Below are 22,212 nucleotides of genomic sequence, written 5' to 3'. Positions count from 1 at the left end.
TGCAATTTTGGCATCTTTCCATCAAATTTATTGTTGCGCTAAACAAAAACTCTTTATTATATTGACACTATTATAGAGGACAGGAAGTATGGCCAAGTTTGTCTAAATTATCCAAAAAAATTAGCATTTTTTAGATATTTGATTATAACTTTTGACAACAAGGTGGCGCTGCCACCAAACTTTTTAAGTACTATATCAGGGCAGGGAGACAAATATTTTTGTAATTATGTTTGTAACAATACGATAATGCGTAAAAAAAAAAGAGAAAAAACATAATTTAAAATGGCTGATGGCTAAAACGGTTGACATGGGAAAATTGGATATCGTTCGACTCGACATGATGCACTGACCAGTTTTGTGATTATTGGCCAAACCATTCAGAAGTTAAATGCAAAGATATACATTTTTAATATTTCCGGACCACTAGGTGGCGCTGCATCGAAGCACTGCAGGTAGTCTCAGGTCACATGTCACACATCAAGTTTGGTCTCAATACGCCAAAACGTTGTCGAGATATAGCCTCACATGCATTTTTTGTGCTTTTCATCAAATTTGTTCATGTGTCATTTGAGAACGGTTGGACGAATCAACTTGAATTCCTAACTTTTTGCCAGAATGGTCTGAAGTTGATCTGAGACAATTTTCGTGAAAATCAACTTACCGTCTAGGACGTGTTTGAAAAAGTATGTTTTTCGTACTGTGGGATTACAAATGTATAAAATTTTAAATCTAGGTCCCAATATAATAGTAGACTTTTTGGGGTAATAAAGCTGACATCCAAGAAGCTCAAATCAGGAAAATAAAGTGTCTGAGACATTAACCTTTTGTCTTTGTGTTCTTTCTTGAAGCTCAAGGCTGTGCCTTTTGTCTCTATGATAATGTGAAGGTATCAGTGATACTGTCAGGCACCTCTGTATTTAAATGACACTGTTATGCTGATAAGATCAAGGCTGGGAAGATGCCAGTGTCTGGTACTTTCCTTATTGCATTTGCATGCTTTGTTAAAATGGTCTCCACCTCTACTGTATGGATCCCTCCCACTTGAATGTATATAAAAACTATGATGTCTTAAGGACAAGTTAGACTGTTGATGACTGCAGCGCCAAGCAGAGCATTCTCAATAAAGAATCCTGCTGAAGATTACCCAAGAGTCTCCTGGTCTTCGTTTCTGAGTTCCCAACAGTTTTGGTGCCGTGACCCGGATAGAGCTTCTCACCTGAATCCAGATTAAAACTGCAATCTCAACAAAGATCTGACTTCATTCCAGACTGAATCTTTCTTTACAACCAATGGTTGGTGAGTGTACCTCTATCCAAAAGAACATTTAAGACCAGAACAAATTTGTTAGCCTCTGCGCCGTCAGAGAAGAGTTAACAGACAGCTGTAAGGTTTGGTTAACTAAGTTACCCTCTGAAAAGGATATTTTAGAGATGAAAATAATCCTCTGTTAGGCAGGGAAGATTACCATCACATGCTAATATTTTGCTACCCTCTGTGTCTGGCAGGGAAGTTTAGCGAAAAGTGCTAAAAGTTTGTGTTGTGAGATCTGCTGTTCATATGTTCATTTATTAGTGTGTTATATGATTAGAATGTTGTCCCTGTTTTGAAATAAAGCACACCAATGATATTTGAGTGTATTTTCCCTTTTCAGGAAAAGTGTCGAAAAAGTATCGAAATCACAATTCTTGACTAGGTATCGGTATCGAAACAATAATTTTGGAATCGTAACAACACTAATGCAGACGAGCTGAAGGCCACTGTCAAAGAAACCTGGGCTTCCATACCATCTCAGCAGTGCCACAAACTTATCACTTTCATGCCATGCCGAATTGAGGCAGTAATTAAAGCAAAAGGAGCCCCTACCAAGTATTGAGTACATGTACATGAATGAACGTACTTTCCAGAAGGCAAACAAGTCACTAAAATGGTTTTCAAATTTGTTGATGAATGAATGTTGAATTGGTGCGTTTTTGTTTAAATGTGAGCCAAAATCATCACAATTAAAAGTACCAAAGACAGTGTGAATCTACAATTTAATTTTCATGGTCATGAAATATATAATTATGTAATATATACACAGTACAGACCAAAAGTTTGGACACACCTCATTCAAAGAGTTTTCTTTATTTTCATAACATATATATATATATATATATATATATATATATATATATATATATATATATATATATATAAATTAGTTGTGGGCCGTTATCGGCATGACTATGAAAATTATAGATTCACACTGAAGGCATCAAATCTATGAATTAACACATGTGGAATTAAATATGGAATTATATACATAACAAAAAAGTGTGAAAAAACTGAAAATGTCATATTCTAGGTTCTTCAAAGTAGCCACCTTTTGCTTTGATTACTGCTGTGCACACTCTTGGCATTGTCTTGATAAGCTTCAAGAGGTAGTCACCTGAAATGGTCTTCCAACAGTCTTGAAGGAGTTCCCGATAGATGCTTAGCACTCGTTGGCCCTTTTGCCTTCTGTCCTGGTCCAGCTCACCACTAAACCATCTCGATTGGGTTCAAGTCTGGTGACTGTGGAGGCCAGGTCATCTGGCGCAGCACCCAATCACGCTCCTTCTTGGTCAAATAAGGCATTGATGTCTTCAGTGTGACTACAGTTTTCATAGTCATGAAAATAAAGAAAATTCTTTGAATGAGAAGGCGTGTCCAAACTTTTGGTCTGTACTATCTATCTATCTATCTATCTATATATATATATATATATATATATATACTGTTTAATAACAATATCATTCATATGATCCTTTGTGTAAAGGTCTTCTTTTAATTTTTGATGTTTAATATTATTGTTGTTTTACTTCCTCCTCTTATCTCATTTTACAATTACATCCATTTAGAAATCCATCCCATTGCACCACCTGGCGGTAGTTTCGCGAATTATTTTAACAGGCGACTGACTTGGGGTTAACGCCACGGCCCTGTTGTCCCATTTAGGTTGTCCACCTACTGTATTCACTGCCCCAGTTTTTCTTGAGCTGATCTCAAAGATCTAATACTTTTTCCATGTACACAAAAGGCCTATTTCTCTCAAATATTGTTCCCAAAGCCCATCTCCTCTGCCGAGATAATCCATCCACCTCACAGGTGTGGCATATCAATATGCTGATTAGACAGCATGATTATTGCACAGAGCTTAGGCTGGCCACAATAAAAGGCCACTCTAAAATGTGCAGTTTTATCAAACAGCACAATGCCACAGATGTTGCAAGTTTTAAGGGAGCATGCAATTGGCATGCTGACTGCAGGAATGTCCACCAGAGCTGTTGCCCATGAATTGAATGTTAATTTCTCTACCATAAGCCGTCTCCAAAGGTGTTTCAGAGAATTTGGCAGTACATCCAGCCGGCCTCACAACCGCAGATCACATGTAACCACACCAGCCCAGGACCTCCATATCCAGAATCTTCACCTCCAAGATCGTCTGAGGCCAGCCACCCAGACAGCTGCTTGCAACAGTCGCGTTGCACAACCAAAGAACTTCTGCACAAACTGTCAGAAACCGTCTCAGGGAAGCTCATCTGCATGCTCGTCGTCCTTGTCAGGGTCTCAACCTGACTGCAGTTCATCATCGTAACAGACTTGAGTGGAAAAATGCTCATATTCGATGGCATCTGGCACTTTGGAGAGGTGTTTTCTTTACACATAAATCCAGGTTTTCACTGTACAGGGCAGAGATGACAGATAGTATGTATGGCATTGTGTGGTTGAGCAGTTTGCTGATGTAAGTGTTGGTGGCGGTAGGGTTATGGTATGTGCAGGCCAATGTTAAGGACAATGAACACAGGTGCATTTTATTAATAGAATATTGAATGCAAAAAGATACCTTGACGATATTCTGGGGCCCATTTTTGTGCCATTCATCCACGACCATCACCTCATGTTGCAGCATGATAATGCATGGCCCCATGTTACAAGGATCTGAACTAAATTCCTGGAAGCTGAAAACATACTGGCCAGCATACTGACTGGAGATGTCCCCTATTGAGCATGTTTGGGATGCTCTGGATTGGATGGATCTTTTGGATGGAACTTGTTCCTGACAATATCCAGTAACTTCGCACAGCCATTGAAGAGGAGTGCACCAACATTACACAGACCACAATCAACAATCTGGTCAGCACTATGTGAAGGAGATGTGTTGCACTGGGTGAGGCAAATGTTGGTCACAGATTCTGACTGGTTTTCAGACTGCACCCCATCCCCCCCCCCCAATACAGTAAATCTGCACATTTTAGAGTGGCCTTTTATTGTGGCCAGCCTAAGGCACACCAGTGCAAAACTCATGCTGTCTGATCAGCATCTTGGTATTCCACACCTGTGAGGTGGATGGATTATCTCGGCAGAGGAGAAGTGCTCACTAACACAGATTTAGACAATGTTTAAGAGAAATAGGCCTTTTGTGTACACAGGTAAAGTCTTATATCCATTGAGTTCAGCTCAAGAAAAATGGGGGCAAAAACAAAAGTGTTGCATTTATAATTTTGTTCTATATATATATATATATATATATATATATATATATATATATATATATATATATATATATGGTGGTAAAGTGGTAAAAATCTGCCACCATCACAACCCTAGTAAAATTTATATATTTCTTGTTTTATACAGCTTAAAGACCCTGGGGTCAAACTGACCGAAAAGAAAAATGATGCTTAAAAATGTTTTACGGGTCTCCCTATTAAATTAGTAAAACACATTACAGTAACATTACAGCAGACAAGACAGTAAATCTAATGCAAGAAAAGTAAATTGTGTATTTACAGATGTTCTCTCAGCTTTTAACAATATACCAAAAATAAATAATTTTTACTTTTATTTCAGAATTCATTGAAGAAAAAGAGGAAAATGAAGAATCAAGTGAAGTTGAGGAGAAAAATCATGTCAAAATTGGCAGAAAACTTTCCAAGTACGGTAAGAGTTTCACACAATCATCAAACCTCAAGGATCACATGAATATCCACGCTGGAGAGAAGCAACACGCATGTGATCAATGCGGTAAAATGTTTTTATGGGCTTCACTTCTGAAGAAACACTTGAAAGTTCATGCAAAGAAGAAGCCACAGTCATGTAATTTGTGTGGTAAGAGTTTTTTGCATCTACAAAGTTTGAAAGAACATCAGAAAATACATACTGGTGAAAGAGAGTACATGTGCGTTGAGTGTGAAAAGACTTTTAGTTCAGCAAGCAGATTAAAACTGCACGAGAGGATTCACACTGGAGAGAAACCTTACAAGTGTTCACACTGTGACAAGAGATTCAATCAATCAGCATATCTGAAAACACATGAGAGGATTCACACTGGAGAGAAACCTTACAAGTGTTCACACTGTGACAAGAGATTGAATAATTTATCACATCTGAAAACACATGAGAGGATTCACACTGGAGATAAACCTTACAAGTGTTCACACTGTGACAAGAGATTCAATCATTTATCACATCTGAAAACACATGAGAGGATCCACACTGGAGAGAAACCTTACAAGTGTTCACATTGTGACAAGAGATTCAATCATTTATCAAGTCTGAAAACACATGAGAGGATACACACTGGAGATAAACCTTACAAGTGTTCACACTGTGACAAGAGATTCAGTGATTTATCAGGTCTGAAAACACATGAGAGGATTCACACTGGAGATAAACCTTACAAGTGTTCACATTGTGACAAGAGATTCAATCATTTATTAAGTCTGAAAACACATAAGAGGTTCCACACTGAAGAGAAAATTTATAAGTGTTCACACTGTGACAAGAGATTCAATAATTTATCACATCTGAAAACACATGAGAGGATCCACACTGGAGATAAACCTTACAAGTGTTCACACTGTGACAAGAGATTCTGTCAGACAAGAGATCTGAAAAAACATGAGAGGATTCACACTGGAGAGAAACCTTGTAAGTGTTCACACTGTGACAAGAGATTCAATAATTTATCACATCTGAAAACGCATGAGAGGATTCACACTGGAGAGAAACCTTATAAGTGTTCACACTGTGACAAGAAATTCAGTGATTCATCAACTCTGAAAAGACATGAGAGGATTCACACTGGAGAGAAACCTTACAAGTGTTCACACTGTGTCAAGAGATTCAGTAATTCATCAAATCTGAAAACACATGAGAGGATCCACACTGGAGAGAAACCTTACAAATGTTCACACTGTGACAAGAGATTCAGTCAGACAAGAGATCTGAAACAACATGAGAGGATTCACACTGGAGAGAAAATAAATCACCGCAACGTACCTGGGAAGCGTTTCATTAAGTCATCTGTTATACAAAAAAAAACAAAGTAAGGCCCTGTACATGCGGAGACACATTTAGTTGTATATGTAAATATTTTGTATGGTATATGCGTTTTGTCCAGACGGATCCGGCATTCGGGGCAGTGAAAAGGCAATTTTTTTTTAAACCAGGTCCCAGAGTGGATAAATCTGAAAATGACACCTTTGGGTTTGTGTTCTGCCAATCCATATATTTTGTGAAACAATGATGTCATCACCCCACATCTCTACTATATTCAGACACCAAAAATTATCCAGACTCCAGGTATAATACCCAAAGAATCTTCATACAGTGAACTACTAGTGAAATAGATAGATAAAATCTAACTATATATAAAATTGGGAACAAAAATTATTTAGCACCTTATAAAGCACAATGTATTGCTTATGTGTGTGTTTTTTTCTGAATTGCTAATGCAACCTTTTCACACCACAGTCTGAACAAAATGAAGCATTGCTTGGTAACTAATTCATCAACAAAGTATTGATAGTTGTGTAAATATCGTCATAATAACAGTTGTCTGTAGTTTTGGTTGATTGTAATCCATTACGTGAATTTCTATCAAAGTTATGACATTATCCAGATGAATTTGTTCTGACAGAGTTTAACTCTAAATTCTTGACATATTTTATAACCATTTTAGAAGCAATAGCAAATAAACTGTAATAATGTGAAGGTGTCTGAATAAATTTTGGTTTGATTGTATATTTAATTTTTACATTGAAGACTATCCAGTGCTATTTTACATTTAATTATTCAGTTTCTGTACCTTGACCCCTACAAACTTAAAAAAAAAAACGTAAACATTGTGTAAATAGCAAAAATAAAAAAATTTACGAACAAACAAATTAAACAATTTCAAACAGGGCCCACTGTACAACTTTCAGCGGGGCCCCGCAAACCCCAGCTACGGCCCTGCCTGTGGGTGTTGAATACTGTGACCAAACAGAAAGTAATGCCATAAAATAATTGTTAATTTACAATGTTACTTTACAATGTTACGATTGTTAAGTGTTTCTGTGTTCTTGATCCCCAAGAAAAAGAAGGCGAAGGCTTCAGTTTCTTAATCTTAAGAAATAATAGAATAACGCTTTAAATAATAAAACTTGTTACTTTCAATGAAAGTCAATAATAAAAAAAAGACTTTTGAAAGGAATTTTAATGACTGAAGTTATTTATCGTAATTCGTGTAGGTCATAAATTAAAATGCTAATGGTCATAAAAAGGTCTTAAAAAGTTTTAAATTTTACTGATTAAACCCTGCAGAAACTCTGAATACTGAGGTGCTAAACCATTCAGGGCTTTATAAGTAATAAGCAATATTTTAAAGAAGAATAACCACTCAATAAAGAATTACAATAATTGAACTTTGAGGTGATAAATGCATGCATTAACATGTCTGCATTTGACATTGAGAGCATAGGCCATAATTTAGATATATTTTGATATATCTAGATATATAACGTGGCTTTCTAAGGAAAGATTTCTATCAAATAGCACACCTAGGTGATAGAGCAGCCATCAAGTCTTAGTGTTCTATGTTAATACATGCAAGAGTTTTTAGGTCCTATAATTAACCTGTTTTTTTTCTGAATTTAGCAGTAAGAAATTACTCGTCATCCAGTTTTTTATATCGACTATGCATTCCATTAGTTTTTCAAATTGGTGTGTTTCACCGGGCCGCGAAGAAATATAGAGCTGAGTATCATCAGCATAACAGTGAAAGCTAACACCATGTTTCCTGATGATATCTCCCAAGGGTAACATATAAACCGTGAAGAGTAGCGGCCCTAGTACTGAGCCTTGAGGTACTCCATACTGCACTTGTGATCGAATTATGTTTTAATTAATAGTCTAATAATGAACCACAAATTACTATAGTTTTAAAGAAAGGGGAAATCCAAAGTCTTTTAAATTTTTCTGTTACAATACAGATAAAACATTTTCCTTATTCATACTGTTAATAAAAGTTCAAAGTTTAATATAAGAGAATGTCATCCCACTGTTTTAGCCTGTTTCGTTATTAATAATAATAGGATAATAATGAACCACAAACTATGCATTCGTTTGAAGTAAGGGGAAAATGTAGATTCATTACGCATATTTTTGTTGATGATAACTGATATATGAGAGATTGCGATTAACTGAGATGTCTTTTAGAGATGAATTAATGCAGCGCACTTTGGTGGGATTTCATCAATTTAATGGAGAAAAAAGTAAAGTAGGTAGACAACCAAAATGGTTAATACCACCACAAGTTCCGCCGCCACAGGGCCGCAGCGTTAACCGCAAATCAGTCGCATTAAAATCATTAGCAAAACTACCGCCAGGTGGCGCAAAAAGGAATGCATTGGGAACGGAATGTAATTTTAAAATGTTGGTTTGTAAATGGAGATGAAATGATGAAGTGAAACAACAATGACATTATAATATAGCATTGTATTATACTGAAACCAAATTTTTTCCCTTTTTTGAGCAAGATGCCACTGTCTGGGGAGTCAAAAGATAATAACATCATCATTAGTTGCCAATTAACATCAGAAATGGAAAATAATGGCTAATTGAGATTATTGCTCTTATTCTCTATTTATGTTTATTATTCTAGAAAATAAGTGTTTATTCTTTAAGAAGGTACAGAATAAGGAACGGTCCAAATATTTGTAATGATAATATATTTTGAATAATATAGGCCTATATCTGCCTGCCAACTCTCTATTTAACAGCATTAACTTACAATGAAATACTCTTTCTTCAGGCAGACTAAATGTTTTCCTGCCTTGCTAAATGTTGGGTCAGTTAGCACGAGTCGCTGTGAAGCAGGAGCAGCTGATGAAGGATTCCACTTGGTCTTAAAGCCTTCCACAAACACCTATGTTATTTGATAATTTATTAATATTTTGGTCTAGTGATAATAATTATATGGCCTGCGAGTAATAATGAGTAAAAAGAGAAAGGCTGCTGTGAGTGCAGGCATGTCTTAACCCAGTAACAAACACACCGTTCCTCACAGCCAAAAAACAGTCCGAGTTCAGTTCAGCTGGAGGGGGCTGGGGCTTTTGGGGTAGTTTTGTGTACCTTGTGGAGCTTCATATAAAGGTGTGAATTTCTTGCTCTTTCATATGGACAGTGTCTTATAAAGGGTTTCAAACTTGCAAAGCAAGTTCAATGTTCCAAAGTAGAACAATTGCCTCGTCATAATGTTGAAGAAAGGTTTTGATCCACTTCAAATGTTTACTACTGTATAGCGCAATACAGTTTATAAGTCATATGTTTATATAAGTTTTTTTAAGAGCTTCTTAAAATACAATATTACTCTGAATGCACACAATCCACCCATTAGAACACAACAAGAGCAAAATCCAGGGGTTTTTGAGTCGTGTATGTGTGCAAAATGCAATATTTGACATTGCGAAGGAAAAAAAGTCACATGACAGCCGCGTTTCGCGGCGAGATCGGACAAATAAATAGTCTACACATTTCATTCACACTGACAAGCTAAACCAACATATGTTATTATTACCGGGTCAGATCTCATTAATAAATTATGTCTCTGGCCAAAGAACAGAGAGAAAGATGAGAGAGAAATTAGCGCTTCATCAGGATTTTTTAAGAGCTTCCAAAAATAATATCACAGTGAATGCACTAATCCAACCATTAGAACACAACAAGAGCGGAATTCAGGTGTTTTTGAGATGTTTATGTGTGCAAAATGAAATACAATTTGACAGCGTGATACAGCTTTTTGAATACTGGAAGGAAAAAAAGTCACGACAGCCTTTTAACTGTGGAGTCGATTAACGCATATACGCGTTTTGAGTCATTTTCTCCTGATAACCCCAAAAATTACTTAAATTACACTTTCAGTTTTAATGGTACAGATGAGAGCAATACATCAATCGAATCTGTAAAGGGTCTACTTTTTTTTGGATACAAACATAAAAACAACAAAACTTTGTGCACTTATAAAATAAAGATAACAAACAAGGTGTGCTGTCTGCAGCCTTTGTCTGTGCTGATCTTCATTTACAAAAACGTCATTAAAATGAACTGTAACTCCATGAATATTCAACGAAGAGACATGAGAGATATATCTATAGAAAGCTTGACATGTCTACTTTTAAACTAAACAAGTGCTGCCGAACAAATATTCTGTGATAAAGTAATCCATATCAAAACAACGCAATGTCCTTTTTTCACGTCTCCCTTCATTATATCTAATGTGTATGGAAGGCCAAGAGGGTCAAATACACGTAAATTTTTACGCATCAACACGTTAAATACATGTATTTCACGCGTAGACAACACGTATTTAACGCGTTAAATACGTGTTTTTTACACGTGAAAAATCGGTGCGTATTTAACGTGTATTTCACACATGAAGTACGCGTTAAAAATCAGTTTGAACAAGTCAATGTCATTGGCTGCTGAGGACTTGGGTCAAACCACTTCTGTGAGCTTAGAGGGGTGTACCATTCATAGACAAGCAACCACCATTTAACATGCTATAGATCAGCTTATTCAGCCTTATTATTTAGTCTTTTTTCTTTTCTGTTTTGTATAGCCTATAGAAATAATATATTTAAGTTTCAGTTTTATGAAATATTTATTTTTTAATAAATATTAATTAAAATGTTGTGGTGATAGTATAAAGTTTATAAAAGTTACAGTATTTTGTAATGAAACAGGACTCTTTGTTTAGCTCTTGACTCGCCGAAGTATACTATATATAGTGTCCCTTCTTTAAATTTTCAGTAATGTGTGATAACTTAAAACATGTTGTCAGTACTATTAAAATAAGATCAAATTGAATGGTATTTAGGAGAGGTTTTTGCATGACTTATTTCGCATTCAGCTAGACAACCCTGTCGTAACTGTTATGATAGCCTAGGCTTTTTATTAAAAAAGAAAACAGCAAGGGACCATGGAAAAAGACTGTTGCAGGTGTATTTTTTTATGTTATTATTTATTTATTGTTTTTTGCAGTGGGGCAACTCAAGAATGTTGGGCACACAAGTACTGTGGCTCTTTTGCCCCATGGCCACGATGGCCAAGCCAACATCAAAGTTAGTTCACTAACTTTTAATTGTAGTTATTATTATTATTATTATTATTGTTTGTATTTACAATGCACAAACCAGAAGCAATGGTATCTGCAGAGAAGGGTTGGCCATTCTCAAAAGATAAAATAGAAATGTTATTTACATTTTCATTTTTGTGTTTCAGAGGAAAAATCAGTGTTAAGGTATCTCTCCGTTCCAGACCATTCTGAAAGAAGAGTTTATGCAAACGCATATAAAATAATTTAAAATCCTGGACAGAGATCTCTTGAGGGTATTTAATTGATTGATTTTTCTAGTTACTAGTTGTTCATTTGTCATTATTCAACTAATCGCAGATTTATATTAAATTTACATCTACAATCCATAATGAGTCTTAATATATTCTGCGCTCAAGCACATGCATTAAGTTTGTCACAAAGCACAGGCAGAAGTAGCTTAATAATTGTGAAAAAGGAGACCTTTTAATTATTTATTAATAAAAAAAAATTTTCTTGTCGACTGCAAGATGAAATTCCCAGTGCTGACTCTCTCCACAGAGAGAAATGCAACCTTCACAGATTACATAATGCTTTAGTTTTGAATTGATTCGTTTGAAAGACATTTCAAGCTTTCTGTAGATATATTTTTTATGTATGTGAGACACCCCAATTTTTATTTATTTAATTATCAGGAAAAAAATTCAAGTGATTGAGAGGGTTCCTCCCTGTCATGCATGTGCATTAATAATTGTAATACATTTTTTACTTAAATTATATGAAAGCAAGTAAAGAAAGCTCCCTTTAAAATCACAGAAGTTGTCAATTATTGAAGCTCTTTTTTTAAATTGTGTGCATTTTGCTGATTATAATGAGAGAACTTGAGTTTAAATGTGAGGAGGTTTTATTAATCAGTCCATTCTTTAGAGTTTCAAGGATTTAGCTAAATCGTGCAGGTTTAATTTAATCGTTTCTGGTTTTAGGCTATTTTTTAGGCTATTTTTCCCATTGTCTTCTAACCTAAAACAACAAAATGAACACATTCAATTGTGTTATGATTTTATGTGTCTAGGACTATCATTAATCCATTGACAAAAGATTTGTTAAGACTGTTGACAGTTTGGAATTAGACCAAGCGGTCCAAAATTTAGTATTATATACGTTTAATCATTTCAGCTTTTCAAGCTAATGTTAGCTTAGAAAATGTTCACATAGCCTAACTTCAGCAGCCGCGCGGGACAACTTCAGCAAAGGTTTAAAAAGGTAAACTTCATCAAATGTAAGCATTATGAGATAAATAGTTACGGTAGCTATAATGTCTAATAATATAAAAGAATAAATACCTTTTTGACCAAACAAAAGGGAAAACTCAAGTCAGTGTCTGAGGAAATCACTGGATGACCGTTAACTGCTTGTAGTATAGCAGTCTTAAATGCAATATCTAAAATATATGTCCTAAATAACTTTTCTTGTCGGCTTACCAACAGTTTATACAAAACAAGTTTATTTGTATAGCACAAATAAACAGTTTAATACATAAATGAAAATAATTACTTTATTTGTCTTACCTGTGTTGTTTTCCACTTTCTTTTCTTTATGTTTTCCTTGGCTCCATTCACTCTATAAAATTCTTGTAGAGCTCCTGGGATGTAACCTTATTTTCTTCATTCATGCATAAACCTAATTGTAGCTATGTTCAATTATATTATTGAAGGGCATCATGATTTTGATGTTTAAATGCTGAAAACAGACTCCTGATTTAATGACATTTTTCATTACAGAAGTTACGCCTATTTTCTTTTTCCGGAAATGAAAATTATTAATTTAACATTAAATTTATTTTATAATGTTCAGAAATTATATTAAAAGAAAAATGCATGCATAATACTAGAAGAATGCAACCGGTTCTTGACTCGAGAACGAGTCAATCTTTTTTTCGTTATCTGGCTCGGCTCGATGTTCATCTTCAGTTCTCTCTTCACAGCAGTTCAGTCAGTGTACTGTTTGAGTAAATGAATTGCTTCAAATTATTTGTATTTGCTAAATTTTTAATACCCAAAAAAGGCACGTCTTAAAGCAGGTGGTAATTTGCACTGCTCTTGGTCGATTCCACTGGTTATTGTGGGAATGATCTGGCTTCGTCTGTTCTTTAAAGTTTGCATTGTCAGTAAATCACACACATAATTTTCCCTCCCATCGGTACATTTATGGAATTGCTCTCTAATGCTAATTTGGCCTGTTTAGTAAATCTGGCTCAAGGGCTCTTAAAGGGGTCATATGATGTGATTTCTATTTTTCCTTTTCTTCAGTGTGTTATGTAGGTATTTGTACATGTATAAGATCTGCAGTTACAAAGCTTAAAGTCTCCCACTAAAGGATTTATTCTAGGCAGAATCAGACCATGCTAAACGGCTCATTCAAACACGCCCCCACACATTTACGTCAAGATGTGGAAATATTTGCGTAATGCCGCCCAAATGTCCATGCAAAGAAAGAAGGTGTGGTTTCAGGAAGTGTTGAAGCAGCCATGTCAGGGAGACGCTTTGTGTTTCTAGGACTTTATGTGGCCTTCCGAAAGTAGATGCAATCATTAAGATTTATTTACAAAAGAACAGTACAACCCAGATGTTCAAATCTGTACAACACATTTAATGGATGACAGTTTGTGAACCTAGGAGAGTAGCCTATAAGGCTGGCTGTGCACAAAGGCTATTTATTAAAAAAGGTAAATTTTGACTTTGCAATGACAATCTTTGCAACAATTGTATTGTAAAATGCGCTACACAAATTGAATCTGGGGCTTATTCTGAATCAGCTACTGTAAGTGTTTTCTTAATAGTTTAAGTGTTTGCTATTGACTGTTAAAAATTTAGAGTTTTGTGCAGCGTAGAGTAACGCGTTGTATGTTTGCGTTTGTGTGTGAGGGTAACATCACAGCAGAGTAAACAGACTGTCAGAAATCATAGGACGTAAGCTGTCTTAACCGTGGCTTGTGTACTGCATCATCACTGTGTCTGTCACTCGACTCTGTTCCCCTTTCAGGCTTGAACTGATGGTAAAACGAAGGACCTTATTAACAGTCTTGATATTTATTTTGAAAGATGAATCTCGCGATTATGGAAAGGGGTGTTGCATTTCCGACGAGTGCTTGTGGTGTTCGCCCAATAACAATACATTGGGTCATTGGCCAATCAGATTAGCCTGTGCTTGTCAGAAGGAGGGACTTTGTTGAAAACAACGTGTTTGAGAGAGGCGGGACATAGAGGAACAGTATATGATGTACGGTGTAAAATAATGTTTTTTGAATCTTAAAGCATGTCAACATATTCTGTTACACCAAATACACAAAATAATGGTCTTTAAAATAGCATCATATGACCTGTTTAGGGATACCCCAGTAATGACTGAAAATGACCTTTTTTTTTTTTTTTTTGTTACTTTGCATTCTTCCTTGTTGTGTGGTTATTGGTCTTTGGTCTAGAGAGAGTCTTAAGGCAGAGAATTTGTTCTGTAATTAGAAAAATGGAAAAAAAAATGTTTTTTTTAGGACATATTACCTTTCGATTTTGCAAATTGGATCAATGTTGAAATTTCGACGTGGATTCACCGTTGAAATCGTGACACTGGTTCACCGTCTAACCTTCATCACGGGTGAATTACGGTCGTTCTGGAGACCTTGGATTAACGTTGAATGAGGTGTTGATTTTAAAAAGTGAATCGATGTTCATAACACGACATTGTTTCACCGTCGTACCGTGCACCATGTACAAATACACAGTTGTATGTACCATTAGATTCTAGTTTACATTTAGATCCACAGCACAGGATAAAGGCAAAAAATCTAATGACGGGCAGCAATGGCTTTACTATCAACTTAACTACAAATCAAAATAACTACCAAATGCTCAAAATTGTAAAACAGCAGTTTTATTTTGGAAACACTGTACAAAACAGATACAAGTAATCCCAAACTTTATTTGGCAGAGTATGCATGGACATATTGTTAAAACATGTAGAATAACAATTCAAATTCAATAATATTTAAAAGTTTTTATCAAATAATTTGGAATATTTTTGCATATAAATGCATATTTTTTTGCAGCACTTGCAAGAGAAGCCCTTGTACCTTTATGACTGAAACCAGCTGATCTTTTATTTTGGTAATGTGTCTCATTACAAGAGATGTGTTACATTGGTGCAGTGAAAATTTGCTGAACATTTTGAAAAGGGAACCTTCAACCAGGGACGCTGTAACGGGAGGGAAGATTTTGACGATTTCATTTATAGCATTTCTTTAAACCAGTGGTTCTCAAACTTTTTATACCAAGTACCACTTCAAAAATTATTTGTCTCTCTAAGTGCCACCATCATGAACAACATTACATTTCAGCATTGTAGTAGGCCTAACTATTCAGCTAACTTACAGCTGTACAGTTAAAAAATGAGGCAGTTTTATTCCTAATAAGAATATTTATTGTTGTCAGCCACTTTAACATTGTTAATACACAGTTTGAACATTAACACTGCACTGTGCCTACATACAGGTAACGTACATGAAAGACTTAGTTTAAATTAAAATGTGTTATAACAAAAGCAACATAACTGTACTGTACTTAATTGTAAAAAAAAAATACCTCCCTCAAAGATGAAATTAAAATGTATTAACATTAATATTTAATTGAGTGATTCCCCTGTGTAACCACTAGAGCGGGCCTAACACTGAGAACCACTGATTTAAACAACCCTAATTCATTTTTACATTAATTCATTTAAATTGTACCGGAATTTGAAATTATATTTTTCAGAAAACACTTTGATACTATTATAAGAAAAAATAAACATATATAACACACCTAATGCATGGGATTCATATCAGGAAAATGTGGAAAAATATCTAAAAGACAGAAATTAACACAATTAACCAGCAACACAACATCAGAAGAGCATCTGACTTGATCATCTGTGATAAAGCAATACAAAAATACACACACAGGTATTTATTTATCTTCTGCAGGTTAAAGGTCCTTTTGTCACGGCACGTGATGCAAAGAAGCACGGAGATAGAACCAATTGCCGGTAGTCGTTTATTTAGGGATAATCCAAAGGGGTAAACAGTCCAGGCAGGGTCAAAACCAGAAGATCAAAACATAAACACAGACAAGACACGAACGCAAGGCAAGGCAGGATAAGAATGACGGGCATGAATAACTGTAACATATAAACAAGGACTCCGTAACACAGACTAAGACAGACTGGGTATTTATACACAGAAGGATAATGGGGAAACAGGAGACAGCTGGGGAAACAATCAATTACACAACAAGGAGGAAGGTGACCATATAAGGGAACAGGAAGTGATCTGGTGACAGACACCGTGAGAAGGAGGACATCTAGTGGAACCCCGGGGAACAACAACCCAGACACTGTGACAGTACCCCCCCTCTACGGAGCGGCTCCCAGACGCTCCAAGACAAAACACAAAGACCAGGAGGGAGGCGGACAGGTGGAGGCTCAGGGGGAGGGACGGAGGGTCGGAAAAGGAACGCATGGGGGACAAACACCAGAAATTAAAACATAAAACAGGGAGACCAGGAGGGAGGAGGACCGGAGGAGGTACAGGGGGAGGGACGGAGGGCCAGACAAACTGAGGGGAACAGACAGAAACATAACAGAAACCAAAACAACACACCGAAATCCCTGAAGGACCTGTTGAGGCGCCCACCAGGGCGGAGCGGAAGACCACCACAGCCTTGTGGTCAAAGTCAAAGGCCTCCAGGGCGGAGCGGAAGACCACCACAGCCTTGTGGTCAAAGTCAAAGGCCTCCAGGGCAGAGTGGACGGCCACCACGTCCCCGTGGTTGAGACCGGAGTCCCCCAGAATGGAGCAGCAGACCACCCAGTGACTTGACTTGGCTCTGGAGGGTAATTGGTGACTGGCCCTGGCTCTGGAGGGTCCTCGGTGACTGGCCCTGGCTCTGGAACAGCCTCGGGCACCACCTTGGCATCAGGCACCGCCTCAGCCTCCAGAACTGGATCGGGCGCCGCCTCGGCCTCTGGAACAGCCTCGGGCACCGCCTCGACCTCCGGAACAGCCTCGGGCACCGCCTCGGCGTCGGGTGCCACCTCGGCCTCTGGAACAGCGTCGGGCACCGCCTCGACCTCCGGAACAGCCTCGGGCACCGCCTCGGCAACTGCCTCAGGAACGGCCTCGGGCACCGCCTCGGCCTCCGGAACAGCAATGGGTGCTGCCTCGACCTCGGGCACTACCTCGCCCTCTGGAACAGCGTCGGGCACCGACTCGGCATCAGGCGCTGCCTCGGCATCAGGCACCGCCTCGGCCTCCGGAACGGCCTCGGGCACCGCCTCGGCCTCCGGAACGGCCTCGAGCACTGCCTCAGTAAATGCATTGGGAACAGCCTCGGGCCCCGCCCTGGCCTCCAGAACTGGATTGGGCGCCGGCCTCGGCATCAGGCACCGTCTCGGGCTCTACCTCGGCCTCCTGAACAGCATCGAGCACCGACTTGGCATCGGGCGCTGCCTCGGCATCGGGTGCCACCTCGGCCTTTGGAACAGCATCGGGCTCCGCCTCGGGCACCGCCTCGGCCTCCGGAACAGCAACGGGCACCGCCTCGGCCTCCGGAACAGCATTGAGCACCGCCTCTGCCTCTGGGACAGCATCGTGCACCGCCTCTGCCTCCGGGACAGCATCGTGCACTGCCTCTGCCTCCGGGACAGCATCGTGCACCTTATCTGGAGACTCAGGCTTTGAGTCGGCCATCTTGTGCTGTGGCGCCGGGCTGGCGGCCCTCTTGTGCTGTGGCGCTGGACCGGTGGCCAATTTGGGCATTGACGCTGAGTCGGCCATCTTGTGCTGTGGCGCTGGGCTGGCGGCCATCTTGTGCTGTGGCGCCGGGCTGGCAGCCCTTTTGTGCTGTGGCGCTGGACCGGTGGCCAATTTGGGTATTGACGCTGAGTCGGCCATCTTGTGCTGTGGCGCTGGGCTGGCGGCCATCTTGTGCTGTGGCGCTGGGCTGGCGGCCATCTTGTGCTGTGGCGCTGGGCTGGCGGCCCTCTTGTGCTGTGGCGCTGGACCGGTGGCCAATTTGGGCATTGACGCTGGGTTAGCGGCCATCTTGTACTGTGGCGCTGGGCTGGCGGCCATCTTGTGCTGTGGCGCTGGGCTGGCGGCCCTCTTGTGCTGTGGCGCTGGACTGGTGGCCAATTTGGGCATTGACACTGGGTTAGCGGCAATCTTGTACTGTGGCACTGGGCTGACGGCCATCTTGTGCTGTGGCGCTGGGCTGGCGGCCATTTTGTGCTGTGGCGCTGGGTTGGCGGACATCTTTTGCTGAGGCGCTGGGCTGGCGGCCAACCTATGCTGTGGCGCTGAGCTGGCAGCCATCTTGTGCTGAGGCGCTGGCTCAGCAACCATGACGTGAACCGTCTTGGGAACCTCTTGGATCCTTGATAGCATAGCGAAATAATCCAAGAATGAGTCAGCGGCCATCTTGTGCTGTGGCGCGGAGCTGGTGGCCATCTTGTGTTGTGGTACTGGGCTAGCGACCACTTGGTGCTGTGGCGCTGGGCTGGCGGCCATCTTGGGTTGTGGCGTTACCATGGCGGCGTGCGCTTCTTCTCACCTCTCCGTCCGCCATGGTGAGAGGGTGGCTCTGATCCATCCCACACGAGCCCTGGGTCGAAGGGAGGCCATGGTTGAGATTGGTGCTGAATCTCCTCTCGACCACTCCCTCCTCGGCGACCTCCCCTGGTCCCCCAGAAAACCACCAGGCGAGTTCCATCAAAACCGCCTCTGTCCCGCTCTGTGGCTGAGGATGAGGCATGAGCAGACATACCGCTGGTTCTCTGTTTGACGGAGTCCTTCTGTCACGGCACGTGATGCAAAGAAGCACGGAGATAGAACCAATTGCAGGTAGTCGTTTATTTAGGGATAATCCAAAGGGGTAAACAGTCCAGGCAGGGTCAAAACCAGAAGATCAAAACATAAACACAGACAAGACACGAAGGCAAGGCAAGGCAAGGCAAGACTGTAACATATAAACAAGGACTCCGTAACACAGACTAAGGCAGACTTTGTATTTATACACAGAAGGATAATGGGGAAACAGGAGACAGCTGGGGAAACAATCAATTACACAACAAGGAGGAAGGTGACCATATAAGGGAACAGGAAGTGATCTGGTGACAGACACCGTGAGAAGGAGGACATTTACATTTACATTTATTCATTTAGCTGACGCTTTTATCCAAAGCGACTTACAATTGCTATATATGTCAGAGGTCGCACGCCTCTGGAGCAACTAGGGGTTAAGTGCTGGCTCAGGGACACATTGGTGTCTCACAGTGGATTCGAACCCAGGTCGAACCCGGGTCTCTCACACCAAGTGCATTTGTCTTATCCACTGCGCCATCACCACCCATCTAGGACATCTAGTGGAACCCCGGGGAACAACAACCCAGACACTGTGACACCTTTAAGTTACCCATTTGTAAACTCTGGTAACGTTATACTTTACTATTTTCAAAAGATAATAAAGATAGCTATTTTCTTATCTCATTTTGCCAGTAGGTTTGCAGGACCTCGCAGAACACATCTGACCCTTCTTGTGTTCACATTACAGTTTTTGTTCTCCATTGACATGTCACGACTCAAATAAATATAAATAAATAACAGGCAAATCTAAAATAATTCCTGAAGGACCGAACAGTTACAACAAGCAGAAGCTCACAGTCAGCCGCCTCAGCCTCACTCACAGAAAGACGATAATCACGGTCATGTTTTTAAATGTAGAAAGGCGCGAAACGATTCATTGTCCAGTTTCCTGAATGACAGCCAGATTAACCAATCATTATCAAAGTAATAAAATCAATTCAATTCAAGTTTATATGTATAGCGCTTTTTACAATACAAATTGTTACAAAGCAACTTTACAGAAAATTATGTTTCTACAATATTTAGTAGTAGCTTATGGTGGTGACTGTCAGTTTGTGCGCATTTGACAGGATTTTTAGAAGAAATTAATACAAGACGTAGTCAGCTAGACGATGAACATTATTAATATTATTAATTAATAATTATTATATGATGCAGTCACATTTGTAGCAATATTTGTTAGTTCTGTTTGTTGATTCAGGGTCAGCATCATCTCTTCTCTGGTGTTCTGGATCCAGACTGGAGCTTGTGTAAATCCTAGTTACCACGGGATGTAAATCCCAGCAAAAACAGAAACAAATAGAGACATCATTAGCATAGCTGCTGATGTTCCAACAAAGTAAAATTAATTAGTTTAACCCAAGCTAAAGAATAATAATGTGTTTTAAATGACATCATGCTCTTTTTGTGAACATTGTTACATAAAATGCTCTTACTCTGTTTCTTTTCTTCACCCAATACCTTAGGACAGACCAGCCTGTGATCTCCTAAGACACTCAGATTCACCCCTGGTCACGATCTGTCCCACACCTGTGTCTCATCACAGTCCATCCCCAGTGTCTGCACCCTGCATACTGCCAATATTATGGATTTCTGTTCTGGAGAGAGATGCCATTCACAACATAATCTCTACACAATATCAAACTCAAATAATTTAGTCTTGCCAAACAGTTTCCCTGATTTGTTACTTTTGACTTGACTTGAAGCAGTGCTGTGCAGACCGATCGAAGTATGACATCACGGTACCATGAGAGCAATAAGACAGCTTCATATACTTTTGAATCGCTCTCACCATACTTTGTCATAGTTTAAGCCGTGCTGCGCAGACCAATTGAAGTTGAACATATCTGAAGTGTAAACTCTCACGGTCAGTTCTGGGTCTTGTGCAGTAATATGATGAGCAGGTGTTTAGTGTCATCACCTTACATTATTGAAATGCTACATTGACCTTGGGCCCGTTCTTCGTACGTCGCTAACTCAGTTAGCTGGATTTGATTGTTGACGATTTAGCTTAGCTGTTTCCTTATAAAAGTCCAGAAATTTGTCGAGTTTTTCGTCGGGTGTCATTTTAAATTATATGACATCATTACATTGCCGTCTTGCCACCAGCCAATCGCTGCACTGCTGATCATGGTTTCGAGTATCGATACATATCCCCTTTTAAGACAACACATGAACGTGAAATTATCTCAGATAACTCAATCCAGCGATGCTAATAATACACAACAGGTGTGTTCGAAGAACCCAATTAGCCGGATCATGATTAGTACGATGATCATCTTGGATGTGTCATTTGATCTCAGATGTAATAAGCGACGTACGAAGAACGGGCCCCTGGATTGAGGTTTAAAACAAAAAAAAAAAAGAGTTAAATATCTAAAAATGAGTGTCTTTGTAACCATTCTCAATAGATACTGAAAACATTTTAATGGTGCTTTTAAATAAAATATTAAATGTAATATGTGAGGTAAACCATGGCTGGGTGTACATTCCACATTTTTTATATATGCTGTGGAGGTAAAGAACTACATGAACTGAAGCCATGAATCAGCCCTTAATTATAATAATCGGGGTGATCAATTAGGTCAAATTCAACACTGATCCAACAGCCCTGTCTGTAGTTAACCACAAATAGCAGGTTCAGCGGTGTTTGAGAAGGCTTAAAGCTGAACTTTCCAGGAAGTTATATAGTTATGTAGACAGGTAAGTGTTGGTGTGACTAATTATTGAGTTGTCTATTGCTCATAATTATGCTGTAGTTAATTTATAGGCAGGATGTACAGTAATTGCATTAAATACTGTATAGACTATTGAATATTTGTCTAAAACAATAGTGAATTTAACAAACATCTCAAGTTTAACATTTACAAGTGTGTAAATAGTG

The 22,212-nt window shown here is 39.1% G+C and overlaps 1 protein-coding gene across 1 annotated transcript; it reads left to right on the top strand.

The window, feature by feature from the left end:
* Positions 1 to 473: 473 nt before the first annotated feature.
* Positions 474 to 21,392, top strand: LOC113076210 (zinc finger protein 664-like). Its single transcript, XM_026248870.1, has 3 exons — positions 474 to 1,296; positions 4,873 to 6,349; positions 20,795 to 21,392. The coding sequence occupies exons 1-3, from the start codon at positions 1,290 to 1,292 to the stop codon at positions 20,817 to 20,819; spliced, it is 1,509 nt and encodes a 502-aa protein (XP_026104655.1). The 5' UTR covers positions 474 to 1,289; the 3' UTR covers positions 20,820 to 21,392.
* Positions 21,393 to 22,212: the final 820 nt, after the last annotated feature.

The sequence above is a fragment of the Carassius auratus genome, unplaced genomic scaffold (assembly GCF_003368295.1).
Source record: "Carassius auratus strain Wakin unplaced genomic scaffold, ASM336829v1 scaf_tig00019316, whole genome shotgun sequence".
Lineage (NCBI taxonomy): Eukaryota > Metazoa > Chordata > Actinopteri > Cypriniformes > Cyprinidae > Carassius > Carassius auratus.
The sequence above is the reverse complement of the archived record's forward strand: the minus strand, read 5'-3'. Positions and strand labels throughout refer to the sequence as shown.